The 24,349-nt window shown below is 47.5% G+C and overlaps 1 protein-coding gene across 3 annotated transcripts in view; it reads right to left on the reverse strand.

Moving 5' to 3' along the window:
- Positions 1–24,349, reverse strand: part of SMARCAL1 (SWI/SNF related, matrix associated, actin dependent regulator of chromatin, subfamily a like 1) — a 52,314-nt gene that overhangs the window by 27,330 nt on the left and 635 nt on the right. For all 3 annotated transcript variants that reach the window (XR_009533196.1, XM_060106617.1, XM_060106616.1), the window contains exons 2-10: positions 23,663–23,699; positions 22,402–23,270; positions 21,595–21,645; positions 18,041–18,283; positions 15,633–15,683; positions 10,465–10,651; positions 6,820–6,970; positions 4,823–4,981; positions 3,028–3,093 (exon numbers count right to left, since the gene is read on the reverse strand). Coding sequence is in view for 2 of the 3 variants with exons in the window: in XM_060106617.1 (XP_059962600.1) it covers positions 3,028–3,093; positions 4,823–4,981; positions 6,820–6,970; positions 10,465–10,651; positions 15,633–15,683; positions 18,041–18,283; positions 21,595–21,645; positions 22,402–23,212 (1,719 nt within the window). In the remaining variant the exon portion in view is untranslated. The remainder of the gene's footprint in view (positions 1–3,027; positions 3,094–4,822; positions 4,982–6,819; positions 6,971–10,464; positions 10,652–15,632; positions 15,684–18,040; positions 18,284–21,594; positions 21,646–22,401; positions 23,271–23,662; positions 23,700–24,349) is intronic.

Genomic DNA, 24,349 nt, shown 5'->3' on the forward strand with positions numbered 1-24,349 from the left:
CAGAAATTCTGAGTGGAAGAATTCGTCCTAAGAGGACAAAGTATACAAGCTATGAACATACGGATGATGTTCACTTGCAGAATTATTTATAACAGCTAAACAGTGTCCAACACTAAGGGTTAAATCATGGGACGTGTCCATACCGCAGAATGCTCCCAAGCCATTAAAAATGATCTTGCCCTACAGCTGACATGTTAGAAGAATAACCAAACTGTTAACAGTGGTTTTCTGTGTTGGAGGGATTAAAGGTGATTTCAGTTTTGTTCTTTGTAGCTTTCTGTCTTGCCTACTTTCACACAGTTGACCCTTGAACAACACGGGTTTGAACTGTACAGGTCCACCTAGGCAGATGCTTTCAATAGTAAATACTACAGTCCCATACTGCCCGAGGTTGGATGCATCTCAGTATGTGGAGGAACGTCAGATATGGAGGGCCAGCTAACTATAAGTTAAAGGCACGTTAAACCCCCGCTGCTCAAGGGTCAACTGCACATGAAAACAGAACTACCTCGCTTCGCAGCCCAGGAAAATGGTGCTGTAGAGGAAGAAAGATGTCACATTTCCCAGGGGACAACACCAGTAATTTCTTACACCCTAAGCAAAACATCCTCTGCATGCAGCTGCTGTTTCCATTCAGGAAACCCACATGATGTGGCCTATCTCACAGACAGTAGGATATAACCTAATTACCTCATTGTGAAGATCTGCTGAAAACATTTTGACATATTAATTATCAGAATATAGTTCTAAGAGATGCACAAGTTAGAGGAACAGTCAAGTGGTATTAAATTCGGCCCTTCTTTGGCTCTTCAAAGGCACTATTTCCCTTCTTCCCAACTCTCCTCTTATTCCCAAAATACCTAGATTCACTCATTTCCTTAGAGTATCTGATCAGTGGTTCCCAACAGAAATAGGGAGGGATAATTCCCCCCCTCCTCCCCAGGGACGCCTGGCAAGACCTGCCAAGACAATTTTGGTTGTCACAACTGAAGGAGCCAGTGGCACTTAGTGAGTAGAGGCCAGGGATGCAGCTAAATGTCCTACGATGCCCAGGACAGCCCTGTGGATAACAACGAATTTTCCAGCCCAAAATGTCAATAGTGCCAAGGTTGAGGAACTCTGATCTTGATGGAAATACAGCAGAGAGGTGGGAGGTTTGATGAACAGAATAACACAGGGTGCCTCATCCTCCTCAACCGTGCCAACAGTCCAGCACACGTGAAGTCAATGTTATGGATGACAGTGGCTCCGAGACACCCATGAACAGGCTACATTCACGGGTCCTGTTTTGAAACATTAATTCATCCGAGTTCTACGGCCAATGCAGAGTAATATGTACTAGTTAGCAGTTAAAATTCTGTTTTAAATGGGTCACTCTGAAATATACCCAAGATCTGAAAAATGTAGACACTGCTTTAAAAGGTCTGGCCCAGAAGCACATATTTCAGAAACCAATATTTAAGTCCAGCTTGCCTGACCAGGCAATGAGTGCATCAACAAGACAGGTGCTAAGAAGCTTTCCTATTATATCTTTAATGATATCATCTATCTACTGTGCAGTTTCTTTTGTCCAAACAATCAGGGGTATACAGATTTAATTTTAGTTATGGCTGTAAAACTGGAACCACAGTACCAGGGTCTATTAACATTTTTCAAAAGAAAACATATTAAAATTCCCCAAAAGAAGGGTCACCACTTTGGGAAAAACATTTCAGTGTGTCCATAAATGACTCTCAACCTACAAACATTTATAGGTAATTTGGGCAGAGAATCAAGGTTTTTAAGTAAAGCACCTTTAGGTTTGGAGAGAATGACATAGTCCTGCTTTGGAAGATGTTATCATATTACCTGTTCCTCTGAACACAAAACAAACTTGAAATGAGCAGACACTCAAGTGTGTTTTGTGGGGAGTTGGAAAAAATTAATTTTCAAATGCTATTAAGTTTCACCAACATTCAGCATATTTGTTTCCCCTAGCTTAGGTACAACTTAAAGCTCCTTTTAAGCAATAAAAGCTGCAGTTTTAAAATCAGGTGCAACCCAAAGGCCACTTTACTAGAGCCCAAGATAAACATGCGCTTTCGTTTGCTCAGTTCATACAAACCAAAGGAGATTCCCCCAAAGTCACCTGTGAGATATTTCTACCTTGTTATGAGAGAAAAGACTACTTTTCTAATTGTACAACTTTTTTCCCTGAAGTAGGAGAAAGCTCACCCCAAATAGATGGAAGGAAATTTGGGGGCCTTCCCTCTGTTGGGGATGGAGGGGCTGGGACACAAAATATAGACACCGAAGTGTGTACCACACAAAGCATGGAGCTTATACTGCAGGTCAGAATACAATGCCTTTGGATGAAGATTCAAAGCTGCACTGTACACACACACACACACACACACACACACAGACACACACACACCCCTTCTGCTCTGAAACCAGGACTCAAGCAGCCAAAGGCTCAGCATATGTTAGACCACCCCAGAAAAGGATGTGGACGGCTGACCTTCCTGCTAACAAAACAGCCTTAGGGCAGCCCCAGAAAAGGGTATCATCTTATTTATAAAGCAGGTCTCAGCTTTGTGGCGCGTCTTGCTGATGCCCACGGCCTGGTTCTGAGTCTGCACCATGAGAGCTTTGCCCCGCAAGCCACGGAGAAGACAGGCAGTTCCTCCTGGGCTGTTTAGAGGACCCGCTGCTGGAGGCTGTCCCTCTGCCTTGTCCAGGAGGAGCCCGAGGACAGTCCAGAGTGAGTTCCAACCTGACCTGTGTTCTTCAACAGGTCTTCATCTTTGAGAGACAGACGACTGCACTGACCACTAGTTCCTCAGCAGGATGTTAGGAAGAAAAACAAATCTGGTACCCAAGTCCTAAGTAGAGGTGCCCTGAGTCAATGCTAAGTCACATCCACGGCCTGCAGCCCTGGACTTGCAGCCCCTGCTCCCCTTGGACACCAGTCCAGCCCGAGCAAAATACAGTAGATCTCAGGGCCGAGTGGGCTCAGGCACCAAGTCTGTCCTCAGCAGCACTCACCTTGAGGAGGGGCACAGCTGTACGACAGCGGGCAGTCTTAACGTTTTTGAGGAAGTGAGATTCATCCTGAAAAGAAACAGTCATGTAAGTGAACAAGGCCAAATCCTGAGCAGACGGAGAGAGAGCCCACGTCAAGCTTGACCCTGGTACGGTGTCGCACTGAGGCTGCCTCTCTTACTGCTTTCTCCTTCAAGGAGATGGCTGGGGGCCTGGGCAAGGACCAGGCTCTGGGGCATCTTCTCTATGACACTGTGAGCGAGTCGCTTCATCTCTCGGGGACAGTTTTCCACTTGCAAGGTGGGGCTGGCGACTCCCCTGCCCTGCCCACCTCACACGTGGCACGGGACAAACCCCTGAAAGGTGTTCTGCTGGCTTGTAAGACTGCACCGCCCCCCTGCACAGCACTAACACCGTGTGCTGAAGACCCATGTGTGCCCCGAGCTGGCTCAAGGCTCCGCGGCCCAGCCCGCGCCTTCTCCCCCGCTTCCCTGAGCTCCCACAGGCTCTGGCTCCCACGTCTCCAAAGGCCCTGGAACGGACTGTAATGATCTGCGTGTGTCGGTCTGTCTTACTGGACTGCGGCTCCCCGGAGACCAGGGGCTGACCGCTCCCTCCACACCCGCGGCACACAGCCCTGGGCAGGGCACAGAGCTGCCTGTGGCCTCTGGCTAGCTGAGCCAGTGGACAAAGGCGCCTCCCTCGCAGTCAGCCCGCTGCCGGGAAACCCGAGGCAGAGTCCCCACTGCGGTCTTGTTGACGTGAGTGACTCAGAGGTCCTCAAAGAGTTTTCTAAAAGCCCTTTCCTTCGCTCCTTCTAGATGAGATGTGCACTAGACAGGATGAGCAGCAAGATCTGGGAGGCCACTATAGGTAGAGAATCCTATTTTTAGAGGAGGAAAACACCACTGGCTTTTCCAAGTCACACGTTTGAATAAAAAACCTTTCGTGTTACCCGGAGGCACTGGGTTTCCCTATTCTGCCAAGAGGAAAAGCGAGGATAAGCTTCCCCTGGAAACCATCCACCGCAGGCTTCGCCCCGGGATGTCTGTCACCTGGACTGGGGGTGGTAGCTGGCCGGACGGGAGTGGGGACGGGAGAGACTCACACATTTTCAGGGCTGTATTTGTGAACCATGTAGATACGCTGAGTACTGACAGAGGAGGCTGGCAGCCAGTCTCTCGAGACTTTCCTTCTGGAGTACGAAAGGAGTTAGAAGAAGGAAAGCGGCAGCTAAAAGATGTACCATCACATCTGGGAGCAGGACTCTAAACTCTAAAGCCTCCTTTAAAAAAAAAAACAACTAGGGTAAAAAGTGCTTTTTTTTTTTTTTGGTAGGAAGGGAGCTTCTTTATATCATCTGGAAGAAAATCTATTAACTGTTTGAACTGCACGTCTGAGTCACGCCGACAGGAGGGCACCAGATGGAGGCACAGGCCCATGCTGTCCAGGCTGTAGCTCCCGGAGCCCTGGGCTGTCGGGGGTTCACATACTCGCCTCCATCATGGCCCCCCATGGGGAGAGGTGGGCTAGAAACCCCCAGCACAGACCTAGTAAACCACAATTTTTCAAAAAGCGGCCGCCCTTGCCCCAGAAGATCCTAATACGTAGCCAGGGTCGAGAACCGCTATTTGAGAGAAATGAAAGATCACTTCCCTACAAAATAAAGCCAGTGATTTCTATTCTCCTAGAAACCTAGCGAGGCTCCACGAGATTACAGATATGGACATTCTTGGAGCTTCCGAGCAGAAAGTTTCCCCAGAGATAAAGTACTTAAAGACTCTGCCAAGTCACTTACAATGATGACAACTCTAAAAGGGGGTTTTAGCTGCTTTTCTAACTTGCTCAGGAGATCAAAACTGACAATGTTGACCAAGCCAGCTGTCAGGCGGTCCTTCCCTGTCACCACGACGTTGATGTGGTCTGGGCTCAGAGACGGCAGCCATTGACGGAAGGCCTGGGGGTGACAGGAGAGAACAAAGCCCAAGTGGTGATCCAGCCTGGCAGCTACCAGCTGTGGCTCCGCTAACCCACCCACCGCCTCTCTCCACGCGGACCAACATTAACGCTCCCCGAGGACAAACTCGGTCTCTTCCCCTCCCTGCCCTCCTGCATTCAGCATAACCTTGTCCCCACGAACGACCGTCGCCTCCCTGTTCCTCCCACCCACCCACACCCCTTTGCTTTCCACTAATGGGACACTTCCCTCCTCGGTAAGCAAGCCCTTGTTAGCAGTCGCTTTGGGGTGTCTGTCGATTCCACTTCTGTGACCTCTAGCTAGATGACAAGTTTCTGCGAGGAAAGAACGCAACTCTTTTTTTTTTTTGCGGTACACAGGCCTCTCCCTGTTGTGGCCTCGCCCGTTGCGGAGCACAGGCTCCGGACGCACAGGCTCAGCGGCCATGGCTCACGGGCCCAGCCGCTCCGCGGCATGTGGGATCTTCCCGGACCGGGGCACGAACCCGTGTCCCCTGTATCCGCAGGCAGACTTTCAACCACTGCGCCACCAGGGAAGCCCAGCAACTCTTTTTAAGAGGAATTTTATAAAGGAGTATTTAGCAGAGCCTGGTACACCACAAGCGCTGATGATGATGAAAATGTTCGGTGCTTCCTACAAAGGCACCTGCTTTCCCCAGAAGTCTCTCCATCTCTAGCCAAAGCCAGTACCTGGAGCCAGTGGACAGCCACCAGGAGCCTCTGTCATTGGCCGGGGTCTGGGTGCTCCCAGTGAGCCTGGGCTGACACCATTCTGATTCCGGGAGCGCTAGGCCAGGCTCTGTCCTGCTTATAAGCCTCTGACCATCTATCCTTCCCTAGAATTTCTGAGGGTGCTGTGGGAATCTAACGTGTTTTGAACTGTTAGTTCCTAGAGGCTCTGGCACAATTCAGATCACGGGGACAAGAAGAGAGTGGGGTACTCTTTCGATATGCACTTTTCTTAAGGCTTGCTTTCTCCTGGGTTGGAAGGGCATGTCTGGGTGTCAGGCCCCCTGGCTGTAGGCAGACCTGCCTCTTCCCCAGGAGCAGCTCACGGGGGCTTAGTAACAGCCCCGGCACGAGGAAGCTGACAGCCACCTCGAGCAGCACGAAGCTGGGAAAAGCTACGGATGATGAACCATGTCTTCCATCCTCACCAAGTTTGCTTAAGTAGAGTTTCATTCATTTCATGGGACCACTCTGACCCCTGGATTTACGGGAGACAAAGCTCACAGCTGAGTGATAATACAATGGTCATGTCAGGTTTTTCTGCCATAAAGGTGGCCGGTAGACTATGAACATCGTGCCCACACCACCTGCTACCGGTGTGGGCCCTGAGCCCAGTCAGGAGGTGCGACCTCAAGACCCCGGAACCGTTCCTCGCTAGCAGCTAGCAGCAAGCGTGGCGCTTAACCTCTTGGAGAGGCAGTTTTCTCATCTGTCAATGGGGTTAATATCTTGTGTCTGCTGCGCACGGCTATTTAAGGATTAAGGGAAATAAAGGAAGTAAAACTATTTTGAAACTTAAGTGGGGTAGAGGTGAAAGGTGTTCTTCACAGGGGCACCGGAGGTGCTCAGGAAGCGTCTACTGACAGACGGAAGCAAGTCTGAGCTTGGTAAGGCCTTGCCCTTCCTCCCTAAAGGCCTAGCCTGATTCTACCCCAGAAAACCAGGAGCTTGGCCTCAGCAGGCTCCCTTCCTCCTCCAGCTGAGACAGATCTTTCGAGCTCCCCAGGTCCTGTCCCCAAACTGTCGTTTGATGACTCTGACTCTGAGGAAAGCCTTCCTCGTTAAAATCACGGCACCAGGAGAGCTGACCTGCTCCCAGGTGAAGCGCACGGAGGACGGTACCACCACCAGGAGCGGCCACTCCTTCCGGTAATAGGCGGCTATGCAGATAGCTTGGATGGTCTTCCCCAGGCCCATGTCATCAGCGAGCAGCAGGCGGCCTCTTTTCGCTATGGCAAAACTGAAAGCAGACACGGTCAGGACAGAGCACACGGCGCGCTTCCCAGGGCGTCGATTAACCCGCCATCGAGCCGCCGCGTGAAGCCACACGGCAGCTCGGTGTGGGCTACCGGCTCGCAAGAGACCTGCTCCACCGAGAGGGAAGCCAGAGGCCAAACAGGGGGCAGCGTAATAATAACCAAGGAAAGACTACAAACAGGGACAAATGTAGTCAAAGGGGAGGGAGCAGCTCTAGAAGACAATTAGGTCGTGGAAGCCGAGGGAGGGAGTTTCCAGTAAGAGGAGTCACCCTCTGCCCGGCGCAGGTGAGGCCCAGGGGATATAAAGGAAGAGCGTGGGAAACAGTCCCTAACGGGGGGCTGGGAGGGGAACACTTGTCACATGAGGGATCTGCCGGGAAGGGAAGAAAGAATAGACAGTGGGGTGGAAAAATGGCTTTCTCAAGATCAGAGAGGACTCTGTACCCATAAAGCTGGCAAAGACAGAAAATGCTGGAGAACAGGAGGACAGCCAGAGAGAAGGATGGAGCAAGAGTGTCTGTCTAAGAGGAGCACCGACCTCAGCCACGGGTCTCATTACCTAGCAGCCTCCAGGGCCCCCAAGCCCTCCAGGGCAGCAGCCCTTGCTTACAGTTTGGGAATAAAGCACGGAATTATTATTCTACTCCTTCGGAGCCCGCCTGGCCTGGGCTGGAATCCCAATTCCACCACCTGGGAGCCGTGTGCCTTTACGCAAGTTATCTGACCTCCTCGCGCCTCCACTGTCACGTGGAGTAACGACGAGGCCCACCCCAGAGAGTGTTACGGGGGCTCGGGATGTTTAAAGCACTTCAAACAGTGCTTGGTGCCGTCATAAGTGCTGGGGAAGTGCTTCCCTTATAACAACTATTCCCCCAAAGGAGAAAAATCACCAAGACACAAACAGTGATGGTGACTTGCTTGACTGGCATATGAATCAGAGAAAAGCTAAAAGGGTCCCCAGTGCCAGATGCCTGGTCTCCTGCTGCAAACACCACTCCTCTTTCGTCAGAATTTCCGAAGAACGGATCACTGGCTCAGGAACCTGATAATAAGCCAGTCAACTAGCTCTTCCCCTTTCCTTCTCACCCGGAAAAGACAGAGAACAGCCCCTCTTCTGACCAGCAGCCGCCATGGCCCACAAGAACTCCGGGCTGCACACGGCCTTTCTGAATTGCCTGGAAACGGCGTTTCCGCCCTTCAGAAGCCAGTGCCCAACGAAGGTGGGAAAGTGAGCAGCGGGTCTGCGGGGGGCGTGAGCCCAGGACACCCAGGCTCAGCAGACAACGAGCATCCTGTCGTGGTCCCGGCACTTCTCTGTCCTCCCAGCTGCCCCATGGCCCACCCGGTGAGAGGTGGTGCCCCCTCCCCTCCCCTTGTCATGCCGACCTTGGTGAAATCTTCCAGACCATTTCCGGGATCAACTCAGACAGACGCATGCAGAGTGACAAGTATAAAAGACTTATTTTTTTTTACATTACTTTCTGATTTACAAAACTGGTGGTCAGGACGGCCAGGGGCACCTATGCAACAAACCAGGGAGGGCCTTTTGTTTCAGCCTCCGAGGTGTCGCAACCATTTACAACGTCTGCACGGCTTCATCCACCTGGTCATTCCCAAAGCAGAACAGACCCTTGAATTTCACAGCCCTTCCTTTTACTCTGCCTCGAGGTAGTCCAACTAAGGAACAGAGTGATCACAACTGAGAACAAAGATGTCGCCTGGATAATAGAGAGACAATCACACGGCTGAATGCCGTAGTTTGGTATTACACAAAAAGCGCTGCACTCGTCATCAGAAGATAGGATTTCAGCCCCAATTCCACTTTTGGACCCTGCGCAGCTTTAGACAGAGGACTGTCTTCTTGGTCTCAACTCACTCCTCTATTAAAAGGAACCGTTTAGATATTAGAGCAGGCTGACATCTATCTAATAGATTTTGCTCCGTATATTTAAATGAGTTTCCAGTTGTAGTACTTACATAAAAAAGCAAAACAAAAACGTGGAATTGACAGCCCTTCGCTTAATACCAAACTCCTCCACTTCAGGGAATGAAAGTTAAAATCTGGAATTAATGCAAAGTTTTGAAGAAAGGCTGCAAGTACCATTAGCAGTTTCAGAGCCATAGAGAAAAAGACAGAACCAGCTGGCTGTGCTCTGGCTCTGATGTACATACCCTGGGGTGCCTCCCACCCACCACCTCTCAGCGTGCACCACATGTGCCCAGGGATCTCCAGGGGAGCCATGAAGAACCTGGATTCTGAAGACGGGGGCTGCCCAGGAGCTGGGGGTGGGCAACCTCTCTCAGCATTAATGAAGGAGACGGAGGAAGAAAGATGAAAGGGAAACTCCACCTTGAGCCTGGGTAAAACAAGGCCCAAAGGACATCTCAACAGATGAAAGAAACGGCAAAGTGCGTTATCTAAGAGAGATGGCAGCTGGAAGGCAAAGGAAGAAAAGGGTGTGGGCAGGGCTGGGACCGTGGGGATGCAGTGAGGTCCCACTGTGCCCAAACTGCACCCGGAAAACAAAATCCTACACAGACAGCAGCCAAGCTTTAACCAAAACACCCCAAGTGGGCTGCACGCGGGCAGGCTGCCTTCGTGGGCCAGGTCCATTGACAATGTAGGCCCTGCCTTTGCATGGGGCTCTATCTCCAACCACACCACCTGACATCAGGTCGAGCTCTGCCCTCTCCTCCACCTCCCATCTTTCTACTAGAAGGCAAATTCTGGGGCAAACCTGTCATTTTGTTTCTCCTAAGAAACTCTGGAAAAAGGGACAGGTTAGGACACAGGCTTATCTTTTTCTTTCTATCAATATAATAAGAGCACTTTCTTTTGGAAAACGACCACCTTACACTCTCAGTCCAAGTAATTGGGGTGAGGCAGCCCCTACCCTTTCGCTCCAGGGATGGGCCTGTCACCTGGTCTCACCAGTAAGACCTCCGAGCCCCCCAGGACACAGTGACTGACCAGTTCAAGCGTCAGCGCCAAATTTCAGATATTTCAGTGTGGGACCCACTAGAAAAGAGGCGCTTCCGCTGGGCTGCAGAACCGATGGGTGCAACACGGAAGCCCCTGGCTGCCCCCGCTGCCACACTTGAGGAGCACCTGGCTGAGAACAAAGCAAACTCAGAAGAAAGCAGAGCTGAGAGGGGTACAGAGTCCTGACGAGATCTTTAGAGACCCCGGGCTTTCTATTACCTGCAATGAGAAATCTCTTTTCTTACACTACTTTGAGCTGGGTTTCTGCACACTCGCAATACAGAGTCCTCATTAACTGATGGAATTTGAAGTCAGTGGTTACAATCAGGCTTTGGTGACAGCACACGTGGGCTGTTTACTGCTAACACCCAGATGCTTCTAGACGGCTGTGGAAGAGGGGCATTCATGAAAGAGGGAGCACCTGAAGCCACTCCGTGGTGAGCGATCAATCTGAGCAGCAGAGAGCAAGAGGAAGACGGATGAAGAACCTACTTGACTCCAACTCTCTGAAAGGGCAGCAGGCTCGACACCAGCTTGGAATCCACTTTGGACAGGTCTGCCTCGGGGATGTCTGCCACGGGACACAGAGAGGTCTTCTGGAGCTGAGCGGCAAAAGCCAGGGTGAGGGTCTTGGGCAGAGGGTCCAGCTGAACTTGTGGAAGGCAGCGCACCCTTTCCACTAGAAAGCAGAACAGAGGTGTGTGAATTGGAGTGTTCATGTCCAAGATTTCTGGGGGAAAAAGAAGGGGCTTTGAGATACAAAGTTCAATGGCTGGAATTCTGCTGCATGCCATCTCCTCCGAAAAGTAACTGGAGAGAAAAACTGGGTGCAGACAGATGCATGGCAGGGAACCAGTTTTCCCTCTCCATTCCTAGTGTCTGCAAACAAGAGGGCACTCAGTAATGCAAAATTGATCTTCACGGCACCACACAAACACCGGAAAGAACTAAAGTGTTCTTGCGACCGATCTATTTTTAACCTCAAGTCATTTAAAAAATTATCTTAGTATTCCCATTCAATAAATAAGGACCCATATTCTTCAAAAATCAGTCCAGGAAAAGCAAGGCCTAAAATGAATAAATCTTGTCTTGTTTCCATTCTCCTTATGTTTTATTTTGGTTTCAATGTTTGAGAAGATGGAGAACTTTAAGCTATATGCTGTCAACAGGCAAGGAAGCACTGTGGTCTATGCAGAGAAGCTGTTAGGTATTTCCAAGAAAGATCAGTAGGACAGTAGTGCTATTTACAAACAACAACAAAGGGCAGAGTCCACGCAAAGGCCACCAACTGACAACAATGCACATGGCCCTGCACAATTTTGACCTTTTCCATAAGAGAATAAGCAGCTTCTCTTGAGAGAGGTGAGTTTTACAGGTACTGGCAAGCTAAGGCCTTTTGGCAAATCAGTCTATTACTTGTTCTGGTAAATAAAGTTTCACTGGAACACAGTGGTGCCTATTTGTTTATGGACTGTCGTTTACTGCTTTCATGCCATAATGGTGGACCTGAGTCACTGGGACAGAGACGGCATGGCCCACGAACCTAAAATGTTTACTATCTGGCCCTTTACAAAAAAAGTTTACCAACCCCTGCTAAGCTTAGAGTCTAAACTACTACTAAGGGTGACCATGACTCTCTTTCAACTAAAGCTTATATTTAGGGGTCTTTACTTTCCTTCCACGTGTGCTGGTTCCAGACCCCAATATAATGGATGGGGAAATCTCTTCTAGTCAGAGTCTTTAACCCAGGTGGGAAATGTTTTGATTCCTTGAGGAAACACTTGCTGCAAACTCAAGGTTAAGTTTGAATATGATGAGTTACTTAGTATCAGCAACCACTAGCTGAAGCAGGATCTACATGGAAATAAAAGAATCTACATGGAAATAAATCGGATCTACATGGAAATAAAAGAAAATCAATTTCACTGATTTTTCTTTTTGAAGGAATTTAGCTTCATCTGATTTTAAAATTAAGAGGGAAAAAAGCCCTTTATTCAAAAGAGAAACAGAAAAAGAAGAAAAAAAAACAGAGATATAAATAAAACATAATTCTGGGGGGCGGGGGACGGCAGGAGAAGACAAGTTAAAAATTAAAGTTAGAGAAAAGAGGATAGACCTAGAAATCCCTGGTCGTAGAATTAGCGTTAAACTTCTAATCACAGCCTGCTGTCCTACAGTTGTAGCTTTCAAGATGTTCTTCCCTTTCAACATTTCCTTTGAAAAATCTAATTAGAAGAGTTACGAGAGTGACCATTGTTTACAGATCCTTGATTGCTCTTTATCTTTTACCTTTTCGGGGCACCCTGAGATAGTGATAGTAACCCACCAAGGGGCTAACTGAGCTCTCCAGGAATTCAGGAGAAGGAATCACATACAGAACTTGTGTCTATTTCACTTCTACCCGATATTACTTGAAATTCTAAGGTTGTCAGTTCTCTATTCCAAATGGTCACAAGGTATTCCAAAAGTCTTCTCCCACAACCATCAGCTGGCAATTGCAAATACTGATGTGAATATGGAGGGCTGAGCCATCTATTGCCACCTTAAATTGCCTTGCCTTTTCAGTATATTTAAATCCATCTCTCTCTTTCCCTAAATATAGGTATCAGTTATTTCTGGAAACAGTTTGCATGAATAGAATCACCAAGATAAGAAATCAGGTACGGTTGATGGCTTAATATAAAAGAGAGTGTCCATATTGATGCAGAAATACACTGCATGCTTCCAAATTAAATCTGAGCGTGCTGATTTCTGCACACTTCAAGAGACTGAGCACCCCATGTGCTTTCAGAACCCATTTTCATTTTAATCCTAGTGATCTTCAGCACTCAAATACCTGATGAAAGCTAAGAAAGGGCTGAGGATCCGGCTGCTGTGAAACACAGTGCTTTGTAAGCATTATGTCCTTTCAGCCACTCAAGAGGAAAAAAAACCCACTTTCTACTCTGTTTCCTATCGACTACTATCTCCCCAAATCCTATGCTGCTGGTTCAGTCAACTGAGTGTGTTTCTGGGGCAGCCTCTAATTGCTGTCAACGACTCACTGCTATCCCTTCCCTGTGCTGGAAGACGACAGGAATGTGCAGTCTGGCTTCATGAGTCATAGAGAAGTGTTTCTGTAAATCAGCTCTCTGGCAGAACGCTACCGGGCCACACAGCAGAGAGATGTTAACGTTTTCAAATAGCAGCTGACAAGATCATTGAGGGGGACGAAGAACCCTTCTGGACTGTGACAGGTCGGGGGAAAACAGACGGCTTTATGCCAACTTCACTGTGGGCACGAGGAAGCAAGTCACTTAGAAAAGAGGGAGGAGGGGCTTCCCTGGTGGCGCAGTGGTTGAGAATCTGCCTGCTAATGCAGGGGACACGGGTTCGAGCCCTGGTCTGGGAGGATCCCACATGCCGCGGAGCAACTAGGCCCGTGAGCCCCAAGTACTGAGCGCGTCTGGAGCCTGTGCTCCGCAACAAGAGAGGCCGCGATAGTGAGAGGCCCGCACACCGCGATGAAGAGTGGCCCCCGCTTGCCACAACTAGAGAAAGCCCTCGCACAGAAATGAAGACCCAACACAGCAAAAATAAATAAATAAATTAATAATAATAAAAAAAAAAAAGAAAAAGAAAAGAGGGAGGAGGATCGCTCTGCAACTGGCCTGACCTGGAGACTAGTCACCACGTTAGCAGTCAGCGCTCACATACTCAGTTCTCACCGTCACTTCTTAATCAGTTTCATACGCACATGGTCACTAGCTCAGGCCAATAATCTGATTTCACATACGAGACCTAGGGGTGAGGAGAGAGGTGCAAATTCCCCAGGTTTACAATCTGTTAACAGTGGAGTTGGAACTAAACTGGGAACCGCAGTGTTCTGCAGCCCCCCTTCACCTCAGCTTCTTAGTTCGTAGACCTGGGCTTCTAAGTTTCCTCGTGGGTCACATCACAAACTCAAAATTGCAATTTTAGTCAGACTTCATTGTGACCCTAACAAGGCTCCCGACAAGGAAAACGACTGTTTTCCTTCTCTGGGTCCAAATGTTTCCCAATCTATGAAATGGGGAGAATCAGTCTTATATTCTATGAACGCTTGACTCTAGAATTCTTAACTCTACACCCATGGAATTATTAATATCAAAGGCAAAATCTTATGTGTGGCTGTTATGTGCATTTTTCTGGGTGAAGAATCCATTGTTTTCAGCAGATGTTTCAAGGAATCTATGGCCCTCAAGACTTGGAACCATCATATAACGCTACGTAAGTTGCAAGTCATGGTTTTTCAACATTACATTCATCTGCTAGTGCTGTAAATATCCTGCTTTTTGTTGCTCCATAAAAGTCAAAGCCTTTATAGCTCACATATTTATATGTCTTTCTGTGGTTGAAAGACAAAGGGGTGAGAGGGAAAAACTCACTCCTACCGCTCATGAAAAATTCAGCTTTGGCCAAATAATCTGCTCTAAGTCACGAGTTCCAAATAGCAGCAGCCAAGGGGTCTCAGATCAACGTCAGCCATCCTTCCTGCTTCAGCTAGTGGTTGCTGATACTAAGTAACTCATCCTATTCAAACTTAACCTTGAGTTTGCAGCAAGTCTTTCCTCAAGGAATCAAAAGCTCTTCCCTTATATTTAATTTCTGTCAGTAGGGCAAATATGGATTAAACACCCCATTTTTTACTGAAGGGACAAATGGGACCCAGAATATTGAATTACCTACCTGATGCTGCATACATAGTAAGTCACATAAGGAGACAGAGGGAAGAGACCCTCTTCTTTAAAGCCCTAGCCTGGTGGGCAAGACAGCCAATGTTGTGGATCCCCACTCCCAGCCCCACTGAGATGGAGCATGTCTCTCCTGGCCGAACCCTGGTACCAGAAAGTTCTCAGGGGGTCAGGCAGGAGGAACCTCTATTGTGCCGGCTGCACACTCACTGCAGAATATCGACAGTCTGGAAGATGGGTAACAGACTGGTATTCCAGGACAGGCTGAGCTATGACCACACCCCACCCCCTTTCTCTGGCATATTGGAATGCATTCACTGCCCCACCCAAGCAGAGCAGAGAAGAAAAATGATAAGGCCAAACTGGCTTCTCCTTCTTGTAGTTACATCTGTACACAAGGTCCTTCCCTTGGTGAGACTCCAAAGCGCTTATTATACGCTGATGTGCCCCGGCCTTGGCTTCTGCCTCTGGCAGAGCTCAGCCCATGATGAAGCCTGTAACCACTAAGGCCCTCCAACTTTCACAGACCATCTGGTTCTAGAAGTAAGCTGAGAGAGCCTGTTCTTAGAGGGAATCTAAAGCAGCTTCCATCTAAACTCAGCAATCCTAGCTTGCCTCTGATTCCCAAAATCCACAAACCCTCACTTCTCATACTTCTGTGATGGGTGTGAGGTTTCACAGGCCTCAAGAATTTGACTAATAGCGCCTCATCCTGACAGAAGATGAGACCCTGCATTTGCTTAGGCTGCTGTAAAGCCGCCATCCCAGAGCGCAGGGACATGGCTGCCCGAGACCAACTTCACCTTTACTAGTCCTGTACACAAGCATGCGAAGTTACCACGGTGGAGGGGAGGAAGGAGGTGATTCTTTCAAAATACATTAAATTTAAGGCACGTAATTAAGGCTTAACAACAGCATGATATAAAACCAGCAAGGTGGTCAGCTCACTTAGTTTACTGTACTCTTCCAGGAGAAAGTTCCACTTCCTGGTCTTGACATCTGCAATGACAAGAAACAAACAGGCAAACATGACACCCTGCCCACCTGCAATGTCACCACACTTACTCATTCATTCCCTGCTTTCACAAACCCCCAGGAACCTCGGGTGACGTGGCTGATCTTGTGCCCCACACTGAGGACACAGAGATCGAGAGTACCAGTAATCGAGGCTTTCACAGAATTCGGGGAGGAAAGACAAGCAGACATGAAGACAGCACTGGGCTGTAAGCGTGGTGATAAAGGGAGCTACGGGGACACGGGACTGGGGACAGCCCAGCAAGTCAGAAACACCCTGAATCTCCAAGGTGGGGATAATATTGTAGCTTGCACTTATTCACTGCTTACCTTAAGCCAGGCACAGTGCCAAGAGACTCACATGCACCATCTCATCAGTTCCTCAATACGCTATAAGCTGGGCACCATTATTAGCTCCATTTTGTACATGGAAAACAAGCTACATGTGGTCAGTGTGGTTAAACAGTCTATGTTCAAATCCCAGGTCTGCCGCTTCCTGGATGTGTGACTTTGGGCAAGTTATGCAAATTCCCTGTGCCTCAGTTCCACATCTGAAAAAGGAGCATCCTAAGCCCCTGCCTCACAGGGCTCTTGTGAGTATTACATACAATTTAAATGTAAAATGCTTACGAAAGAGTTTCTGGCAAACAACGCACTCAAAGAAAAGGTAAACAATGATAAATTATTATTATTATTCCGTCTTCTGATTAGTACGGTGTAGCATAAACTACACATAATATTAACTAAGAGGGGTGAGCATCTGGCTACCCAACACTGACTAATTACTTAGGTTTTCCTACCAATCGACCTTCTGAGAAAATCAAGCAAGCTTCAACTCAGTTAAGTGCTTTCTGGGCAGCAAAAGTGAATTCTTTTCTGTCTGGTCATTGAAGAAGCAAGGCAGTTAGGGAAAAGGCATCATGGATACTTTGAGTCCACTTCAGGAAAGAAGCAAGGTGGCCCAGGTGTAATCTGACAGAAAGACCAAAAGCAGACCGACTACTCTTGATGTGGGAATAGTGCAGGAGACCCTTTCTGACAATAGCTTGATCCTGACAGTGGCAGGGCAGCAAATGGGAAAGTCTGTGAATAACTGCTATGGCAAAAAAAAAAAAAAAAAAAAAAAAAATCCAGTGATGGTGTTTTAATGTCTAGGGGCCTGGGCAGGGTTGGGTGTGAATATTTTCACTGTTCTCGTTCCTCCCCAGACAGCAGAGCACGTCAGGAGTGTGATTTCAAAGGCCACAGGTCAGAAGACACAGGTCATCGGTACTTGCCTTTTGAGGGCCACCCCGAGCGGAAGCCGAACACCTGAGAGGCCAGGGGAGGCAATGCTCTCTGGACTGAGGCTGGGCCCTGCACATTGTGCCTAAACCCTACTCACCAGCCTGCTCTCACCAGTCAAAACTCTCTCCATCTAAGGGATAAAAATGCAACAGCCAGCATCACCCGCTCCTGAAGGAACCCCGACCTTGATGAAAGCTCACTGAGCAAGTCATTCCACAGAGGCCTGCTCCATGATGCTGCCTGCACGGAATGTGTCAAAGGCAGGAGGTTTTAAAGGTTTGCTTTCTGCTTGCCTAGGGAAAGCTAAAACCATTTCAAGAATGGGAATACAAATCCATAAAAGCCACACTGTTTTGTAAAACAACACGGCCCAAGCTAAGAATGAAACCCAGGTGTTCAGAATTCTTCTGCTCTTTATCCTGATGCGGCAGCTTTTGAAGAACCTCACAAAAAATAAAGCAAAACTGCTTTGCTTTAGCTGGTGGTTTTCAATCCTGGCTGATTATTAGACTCACCTGAAGATTTTTTTAAACGCCAATGCGCAGGCCCCACCTCAAGCCAATTAAATCAGTAGCTCTGGGTGGGAACCAGGCACCGGCTTTTATTCTGGGCATGGGGGCCGGCAACCTATGATTTACCCACCCCTCCAGGTGGTTCGGAGGCATGCTCAAGTTTGAGAACCACTGGCTTAGTCTACCCAAAGGCATTTAGTTTTATGGCAAATGCCTATTTTTCAAGCTCTACTAAGGGCAAAATAAAACTAAATGGGTTTAAGTGGCTGAAGCAGGAACTGACCTGCTTCTACCAAGAAGACGGTGCCCAGGTGACTGGGGATGGAGTCTTCTCTTTGTGAGGCCTTTAAAGACCAAGCAGGCCCCACTATGTGTTCAACAATCTGGAACAATTTAGGGAGCGTCTTTCTACAGGAAAAGGAGAAGGTTAGAAAGCCTCTACCAAGAAAGTTATTTCTGAACATTTAAAGAGAGGAAAACACCCTAGTCTGAGATCATAGGCCACTCTGCATCCCGGAAATCAGGCGGAGGCCAACTACTTGCCGTATTTTCTGGAATCCATCTGTTTAAACAGCACAATCAGGTCTTCTGAATAGCTGATGTCAGCCTCAAAGCGGGCCCGGGAGATGAGTATGCACTGCCCTTTGACGAAGGCAAGGGAGGGAGCTACAGGAAGGCAGGTCTGGGCTGCAGGGTTGCTGCTGCTGGTAGAGGGTGACTCCACGTGGCCCTCGGCCACTTCCAAAGGCTGCAGAGTGACAGCCTGGAGGTGCTGGGCTGCTTTCACTGCCGAAGAAGAAAAGGACAGAGGTGACAACCTGAGCGACTTTTACGTGGCCCTGGAATGCTAAGGCAGGCACAGGAGGAGGGCAGGAGCAGGGTGAGGAGGAAGTTCGCTGGGCGGTCAGGAGAGAAAAAGCGTAGTCAGATGCAGAAGGTGTGCAGGTGTGCTTTAATTGGGGCTTCAGGTATTTCAGGATTTCCTGAATGTAACTCTTCTATTCCTTAGGTTTCCCAATTTTAAAAACTTAGAATTCAGAAATGAACAGGGGGGACAGGGATCTCACCAGGATGAGTAAACTTATCAGATAATTTCTGTGGCCATGTCAGAGAAGCCACCGAAGGAAGTCAACACACCAGAAATCACCCCCTTAACCCTGTTCCCAGGTCACTATTCTGTCCACCACTGAGAGGACAAGGAAGGAGACACAGGATCATCAGGCCACAGACATACAGTGTTGACCCTTATTTTCTCTATTACTGAGGCATTTTATAGATTAATAGATTTGATGACATAGAACTAAACTGTCAAAAAACACAAACTGAAATGAAAGGCAAAACTAGTGAATAAAGATATTTGCAAGAAATATGAACAGAGCTCATACTTAAAAAAAAATACTAAGACCACATAAGATAAGAAGTTAGGCAACCAATTCAAAAGGGGGAAAATGACTAATAGACATTTGGAGAAACATGCAACTCTGCAAACAATCAGAGTAATAAAAAGTCATTTTTAACTTATCGAACTTGCAGGATTAGAAAAATAGATATCAGATAGGAATAAAACCTTTTGGAAAACAATTTGGCAATATACAGCAAGAGCCCTAAAAAGTGAGCATAATGATTCAACTTCTAGGAATCTATTTCAACTAACACAAGTTGAAAAAACAAAAATTTATAGACCAAGGTGTTCCTTACAGCTTTGATACTGGGGAAGCTAGGAGCAAATTAACATTAAACAAAAAGAAAATGAAATGATTTACCCAGTATACGACACATTCTTTTTTTTTTTTTTTTTTTTTTTTGGTTGCGCAGTGCAGCATGTGGGATCTTAGTTCCCTGACCAGGGATTGAACCCATGCCCCCTGCATTGGAAGGCGGAGTCTTAACCACTGGACCACCAGGGAAGTCCCTATCACACATTCTTAAAATGGAGAATGTTTTATAGCCATCAGTTTGTTTGTTTTTTGGAAGAAATTTTGGAAAAGACAAAAGACGTTATTAAGTATGAAATCATTTTTTTGGAGGTCAAAGTGGTTCAATAATGGACACGCACATTTTCATCACCCAGAATTAACTGTTTAACATGCACCATTAAAATAAAAGTGCTTTATGCAGGAACATTAAGTGAAAAAGGCAAGGTACAGACTACATTACATATAGAAAACACTGTATATCTTAATGCATAGGAAAAAAAGGCTGGAAGGAACAAAACTAAAATGCTGACAGTGGTTAAGTGAGTGGGGACAGACGGGGTGGGGGAGGGTGGCTGGTTTCTCTTTGCACATTGACATACTTTCCACATGACCTACAGTGAGTGTGTGGTAGGGTTAAAAAGGCAAAATTCAGAGGTGGACCCAAACAAATAACAGGAAGACTGAAAGTCTTCATATGTTGCATTAATAAACAGTATAATGTACTAAGATGACACAGCAATCATCAACTATCCGCAAATTAAGAAACAAGGGTAAAGGCACAAATCCACAGTTGTTGGGAGAGTGTTCCAGGTATATCTTGGTAGAGAACAGATTGAGTACGCAAAACATTGAGAAGGATACAGACGAGCTCAACAATTCCTCATCAGCAAAATTCACCTGAAAGCTACAGACAGAATCTTGTGCCCAATGAGCTGTTAAAAAACAAAAATACGTGGAGCATTACCAAAAACAACCATTGTGGTCAGAGGACAGGAGTAAAAAGAGGACAAAACCAACAAAACAGAGACTTTTAAACAGTCTCTGTAGGTTACTTTTGTATACATATATAAAAGTATAAGAAAATCAAAAGAAAAAAAAAATTGACATGACATGAAAAAAACTTCATAGGGCTTCCCTGGTGGCGCAGTGGTTGAGAGTCCGCCTGCTGATGCAGGGGACACGGGTTCCTACCCCGGTCCGGGAAGATCCCACATGCCGCGGAGCGGCTGGGCCCGTGGGCCATGGCCGCTGAGCCTGAGCGTCCGGAGCCTGTGCTCCGCAACGGGAGAGGCCACAACAGTGAGAGGCCCGTGTACCGCAAACAACAAACAAACAAACAAAAAAAACTTCATAACAGTGGAAATCACTGGTTTAACATGAGCAATAACACAACACCAGGTATCAAGACCTACAATGTTAACCCAGAGCACTGGCTCTCCTCCCCTCAACACCTAATAAATGGATTAAAATAATGGGAAAAGCGAGCTCCCTCAAACCTAGTGTCAAACATTTCAAAAGGCAGAGGACAAGGAGAGAAACAGGAAGTTCTGCAGGGAGCTGTCCCATTACCCCCAGCAACTGTACTGGTGATGTCAGAGAATTCCACCTCGTGCCCCAAATCTGTGGAGGAGTAACCTCACCATGCATCCTCCGCTTTTCCCTTTTTGAACTGGGTGGGGACAGAGAGGGCACACAAATGGCTGCTGGGAGGGAAGCGTAGAACGGGAGGTGAGGACACTCAGGGCTGACTCTAACAGAGGTGCAGACTTCAGGCACTAGGACAAGGTGACAAAAACCTTGGTGTAGGAGAGTCAACAAAATCTCAGAAGACAAAGTGGTGAGCACCCAGGGGCCCTGACTACCACCAGACATGACACAGGCTGGAGCCAGCTTGGGCAACACCCGCTCCCTGCACTCTCGCGTTTGTGTTGTCTGCTGAACTGTTACCGTTCCTGGGAGCGGGGCCGGCACAGCTGCCTGGCATGGCTGGAGCCTGCAGTCCAGTAGGCACATACACTCTGAAGTCAGGTGGCTTGGGTTTGAATCCCAGTTGTACAACTGATTGGCTGTGTGACCCTATGTTAGTTACAGAGCCTCTCTGGACCTCAGTTTTCCCATCTGTAAAATGGTTGTTATAAGGAATGAAAGAGTTAGCATAGATAAGGGGCTTGGAACAGCCTAGCATGGAGCAGGTTCTGTAAGTGCTAGCTTTTGTTAGTATGACCGGTGCCCTCCTCCCAAGGACCTGCCTCATGAGGCTGGCCATGGGGAGAAGGAAGAAGAGTACTGGGATGGCGTCCCAAAAGCCATCTGAACCACAGGCTAGACTGTATCTGCTACTCGAGGAACTTTTCAATACCAGCGTCCCCCTGCATGACGGGGGACCACACACCTACTTACTCAGGGCACCGTAGTCGGTCATGCTGAAGTTCCACGTCTTGGTGGCAGGATCTGAAATGAAACAGAAGTACCTGGTTTGCCCACAATAAGGCTGATGACTGCTGGTATGAGCTGTACTTGGACATTCAATAAGGGTTTGTTAAATGAATGAACGAATGCTAAGTTCAAAACAGTTGACTGAAAAGCCCCTACTGATGTACAAAATCCCCGTAGAGGACAAACAGCAAATATAAATGAGGATAACGCTTTGGCTCTGCCCTTCTGGGAGGACCAACCTGAGCATGCCAGGTCACCTGGCTGAGCCAGTTCCATCGCCTTTAAAATGGAAATAACACCTACTTCTCACAAAAAACTGTTTTAGGATTAAGTGCTACACGACATACAAAGCACCTGGCAGGGGAACTATTCAGCCATTCTCCATGTGGCCATGTGGCAGCCCCCAAGCATGGCAGCTGTTTGAAGGAACGTCTATTATAAAAGGAAACATGAGCTAAAACAGAAAATTTTTAACAACTGGATGGATATAATGTGCCAATGCACTCTCTTCATATTTATGAGAAACTGTTAGATTTAAAGAGACTCTAGGGCTCCCCTGGTGGCGCAGTGGTTGAGAGTCCACCTGCCGATGCAGGGGACACGGGTTCGTGCCCCGGTCTGGGAAGATCCCACATGCTGCGGAGCGGCTGGGCCCGTGAGCCATGGCCGCTGAGCCTGCACGTCCGGAGCCTGTGCTCCGCAACGGGAGAGGCCACAACAGTGAGAGGCCCGAGTACCGCAAAAAAAAAAAAAAAAAAAGAGAGACTCTACCGTAACGTCTGCTGGGCAGACTCTTAAACACTGCAATGAGCTCTTCATTGTATCCAATCTTCACCTGGAAACGATCACCGATTTTTATGCATGTTCCCTGCTGGGAGCCTGCTGCTTTGCGGAGTGGGGTCCCTGATTTCTGTTGTAGTCTTTCTTCTGTCCTGGGCATCACACTCCATGAAACGTTCTGCCCAGAGGTGGAGGGTCTTGCCATCCTGGCCTCTAATTCAGGATCCCTGGGAGGCTGTCCAGAGGAAGAAGCTGCCGTTTCCTGGAAATTCTTTGTTCTGGCCAAAGGCTCATGAGTTGTGTTAACAAAGGGTGTCGATTTGGTCTTGTGTGAAGCCTGAATCTGACCTTCCTCTGACCCATAAACCCAGAGCTGCTCCCTGGAGACCGCTGGAGGACTGTTTGCCAAGGGAGGGGAGATCCCAGCGAGGGTCACTTGATTTGGTGGGCGGTGGCTCAGGCAGGCTGTGGGCATCTCTTCTTGCCTCTGCCATGTCCCCTTTGCCCGCTCCGAGGTGCTGAGTTGAAAACTGTGGGAATTTTGAGGTCTCTGATCACCATCGGGTGAACTTCTGGGATTCTGTTGCTTGAAAACGACACCATGGCTCCCTGACTTAGAAGGATCCTGGTGGAGGTGTCTGGAAGGGCCCTGCTTGGACTGGGAAGGTTTGGCAGCAATTGAGGAGCTCGAGAGTGTGTTCTGATGCTGTTCTGCTAATAATTTCTCAGCTCTACGTGCCAGAGCCTTTTGCCGATTCTCCTCGATTTTTTTCCTCTGTTCCTCTGTTAGAGGCAAGGACATTTTAACAGGGAAATGTTCATGCAGGAATGTCAATCTTTAATCGGAAACGTGGCAAAAGCTGCGAAAGGAAAAACAATATTGAAATAAACATTAAATGTATGTCTTTGCTTACCTTGATTTTAACACTTTTGTCCCAGGAAATGCACAAGGAGCCAAAGGATATATGAAAGTTTCTTTTATAATTAAACACATACCCACACAGATAGTAGGCAGCATATGCCAAAAACCATGACTCTGACAAAAAGTAAAAAGCAAGGTCGATCAAATCCAAAGCCAAAAAGGTATTTCAACTGCAATGTTTTTCTCCCTCTCATCCACCAGCCAACATGAGTTATCAGATCCCAAAAAGTTATATAGTGCAACCTAAATCCATCAGATAATGAGAAGGGTGACATGTCAAACTAGAAAGGATAATGGATTAGACTGACATAGACCAAAACAAACACATACCATGGCGTGACACTTGCTAAAACAGCCTCCTTCCAACCTGGAAGAAGGAAAAAAGCATTAGCATCACATACACTGCACACTAAATTCACTCTTCGAATACCATCGTTTCATCATTCCTGGCAAGTCAATCTGCAGGTGGTAAACCCACCACCGTAGACCAACGAGTGACTCTTCTGGAAAAATAAGGAAAAAAAAAAGAGTAATACGCTCATTGTACAAATTCAGACGCTACATAAAGATGTAAAGAAAAGAGTAAAATTAATCTGTAATCTCAGTATCCATCAATAACCACTGTTCATAGTTTAGAGTACAGTATAATTCTGATTTTTTTCTATCATATCCATAGATACAGGTCATGTATAATATTTGGAAGACATATGATTTATTACAAAATAGGATCATTATATATGTTGTTTTGTCTCCCTATCCTGATTTCTTTTTTCCAATTAATTTACTTAGGTTATTCTTCTATGAGCTGAGCCACTTTTACAACACTCTAGACCCAGGCGCTGGACACCAATTTCTCTGGCTTGATTCGAACTGAAGAGCCGCTACCCAATGTAACGCCACATAATGTTTATAACGATGACAAAGTGGGGGGCCTCTGAGAAACGCCCGAGGGTAAAAAGGTTTCCTTCCTGCAGGGACTCTCTTTGACCAGAACTCCAAACATCGATCTCTAGAGGC

The sequence above is a fragment of the Mesoplodon densirostris genome, chromosome 8 (genome assembly GCF_025265405.1).
Source record: "Mesoplodon densirostris isolate mMesDen1 chromosome 8, mMesDen1 primary haplotype, whole genome shotgun sequence".
In the NCBI taxonomy this organism is placed as follows: Eukaryota; Metazoa; Chordata; class Mammalia; order Artiodactyla; family Ziphiidae; genus Mesoplodon; species Mesoplodon densirostris.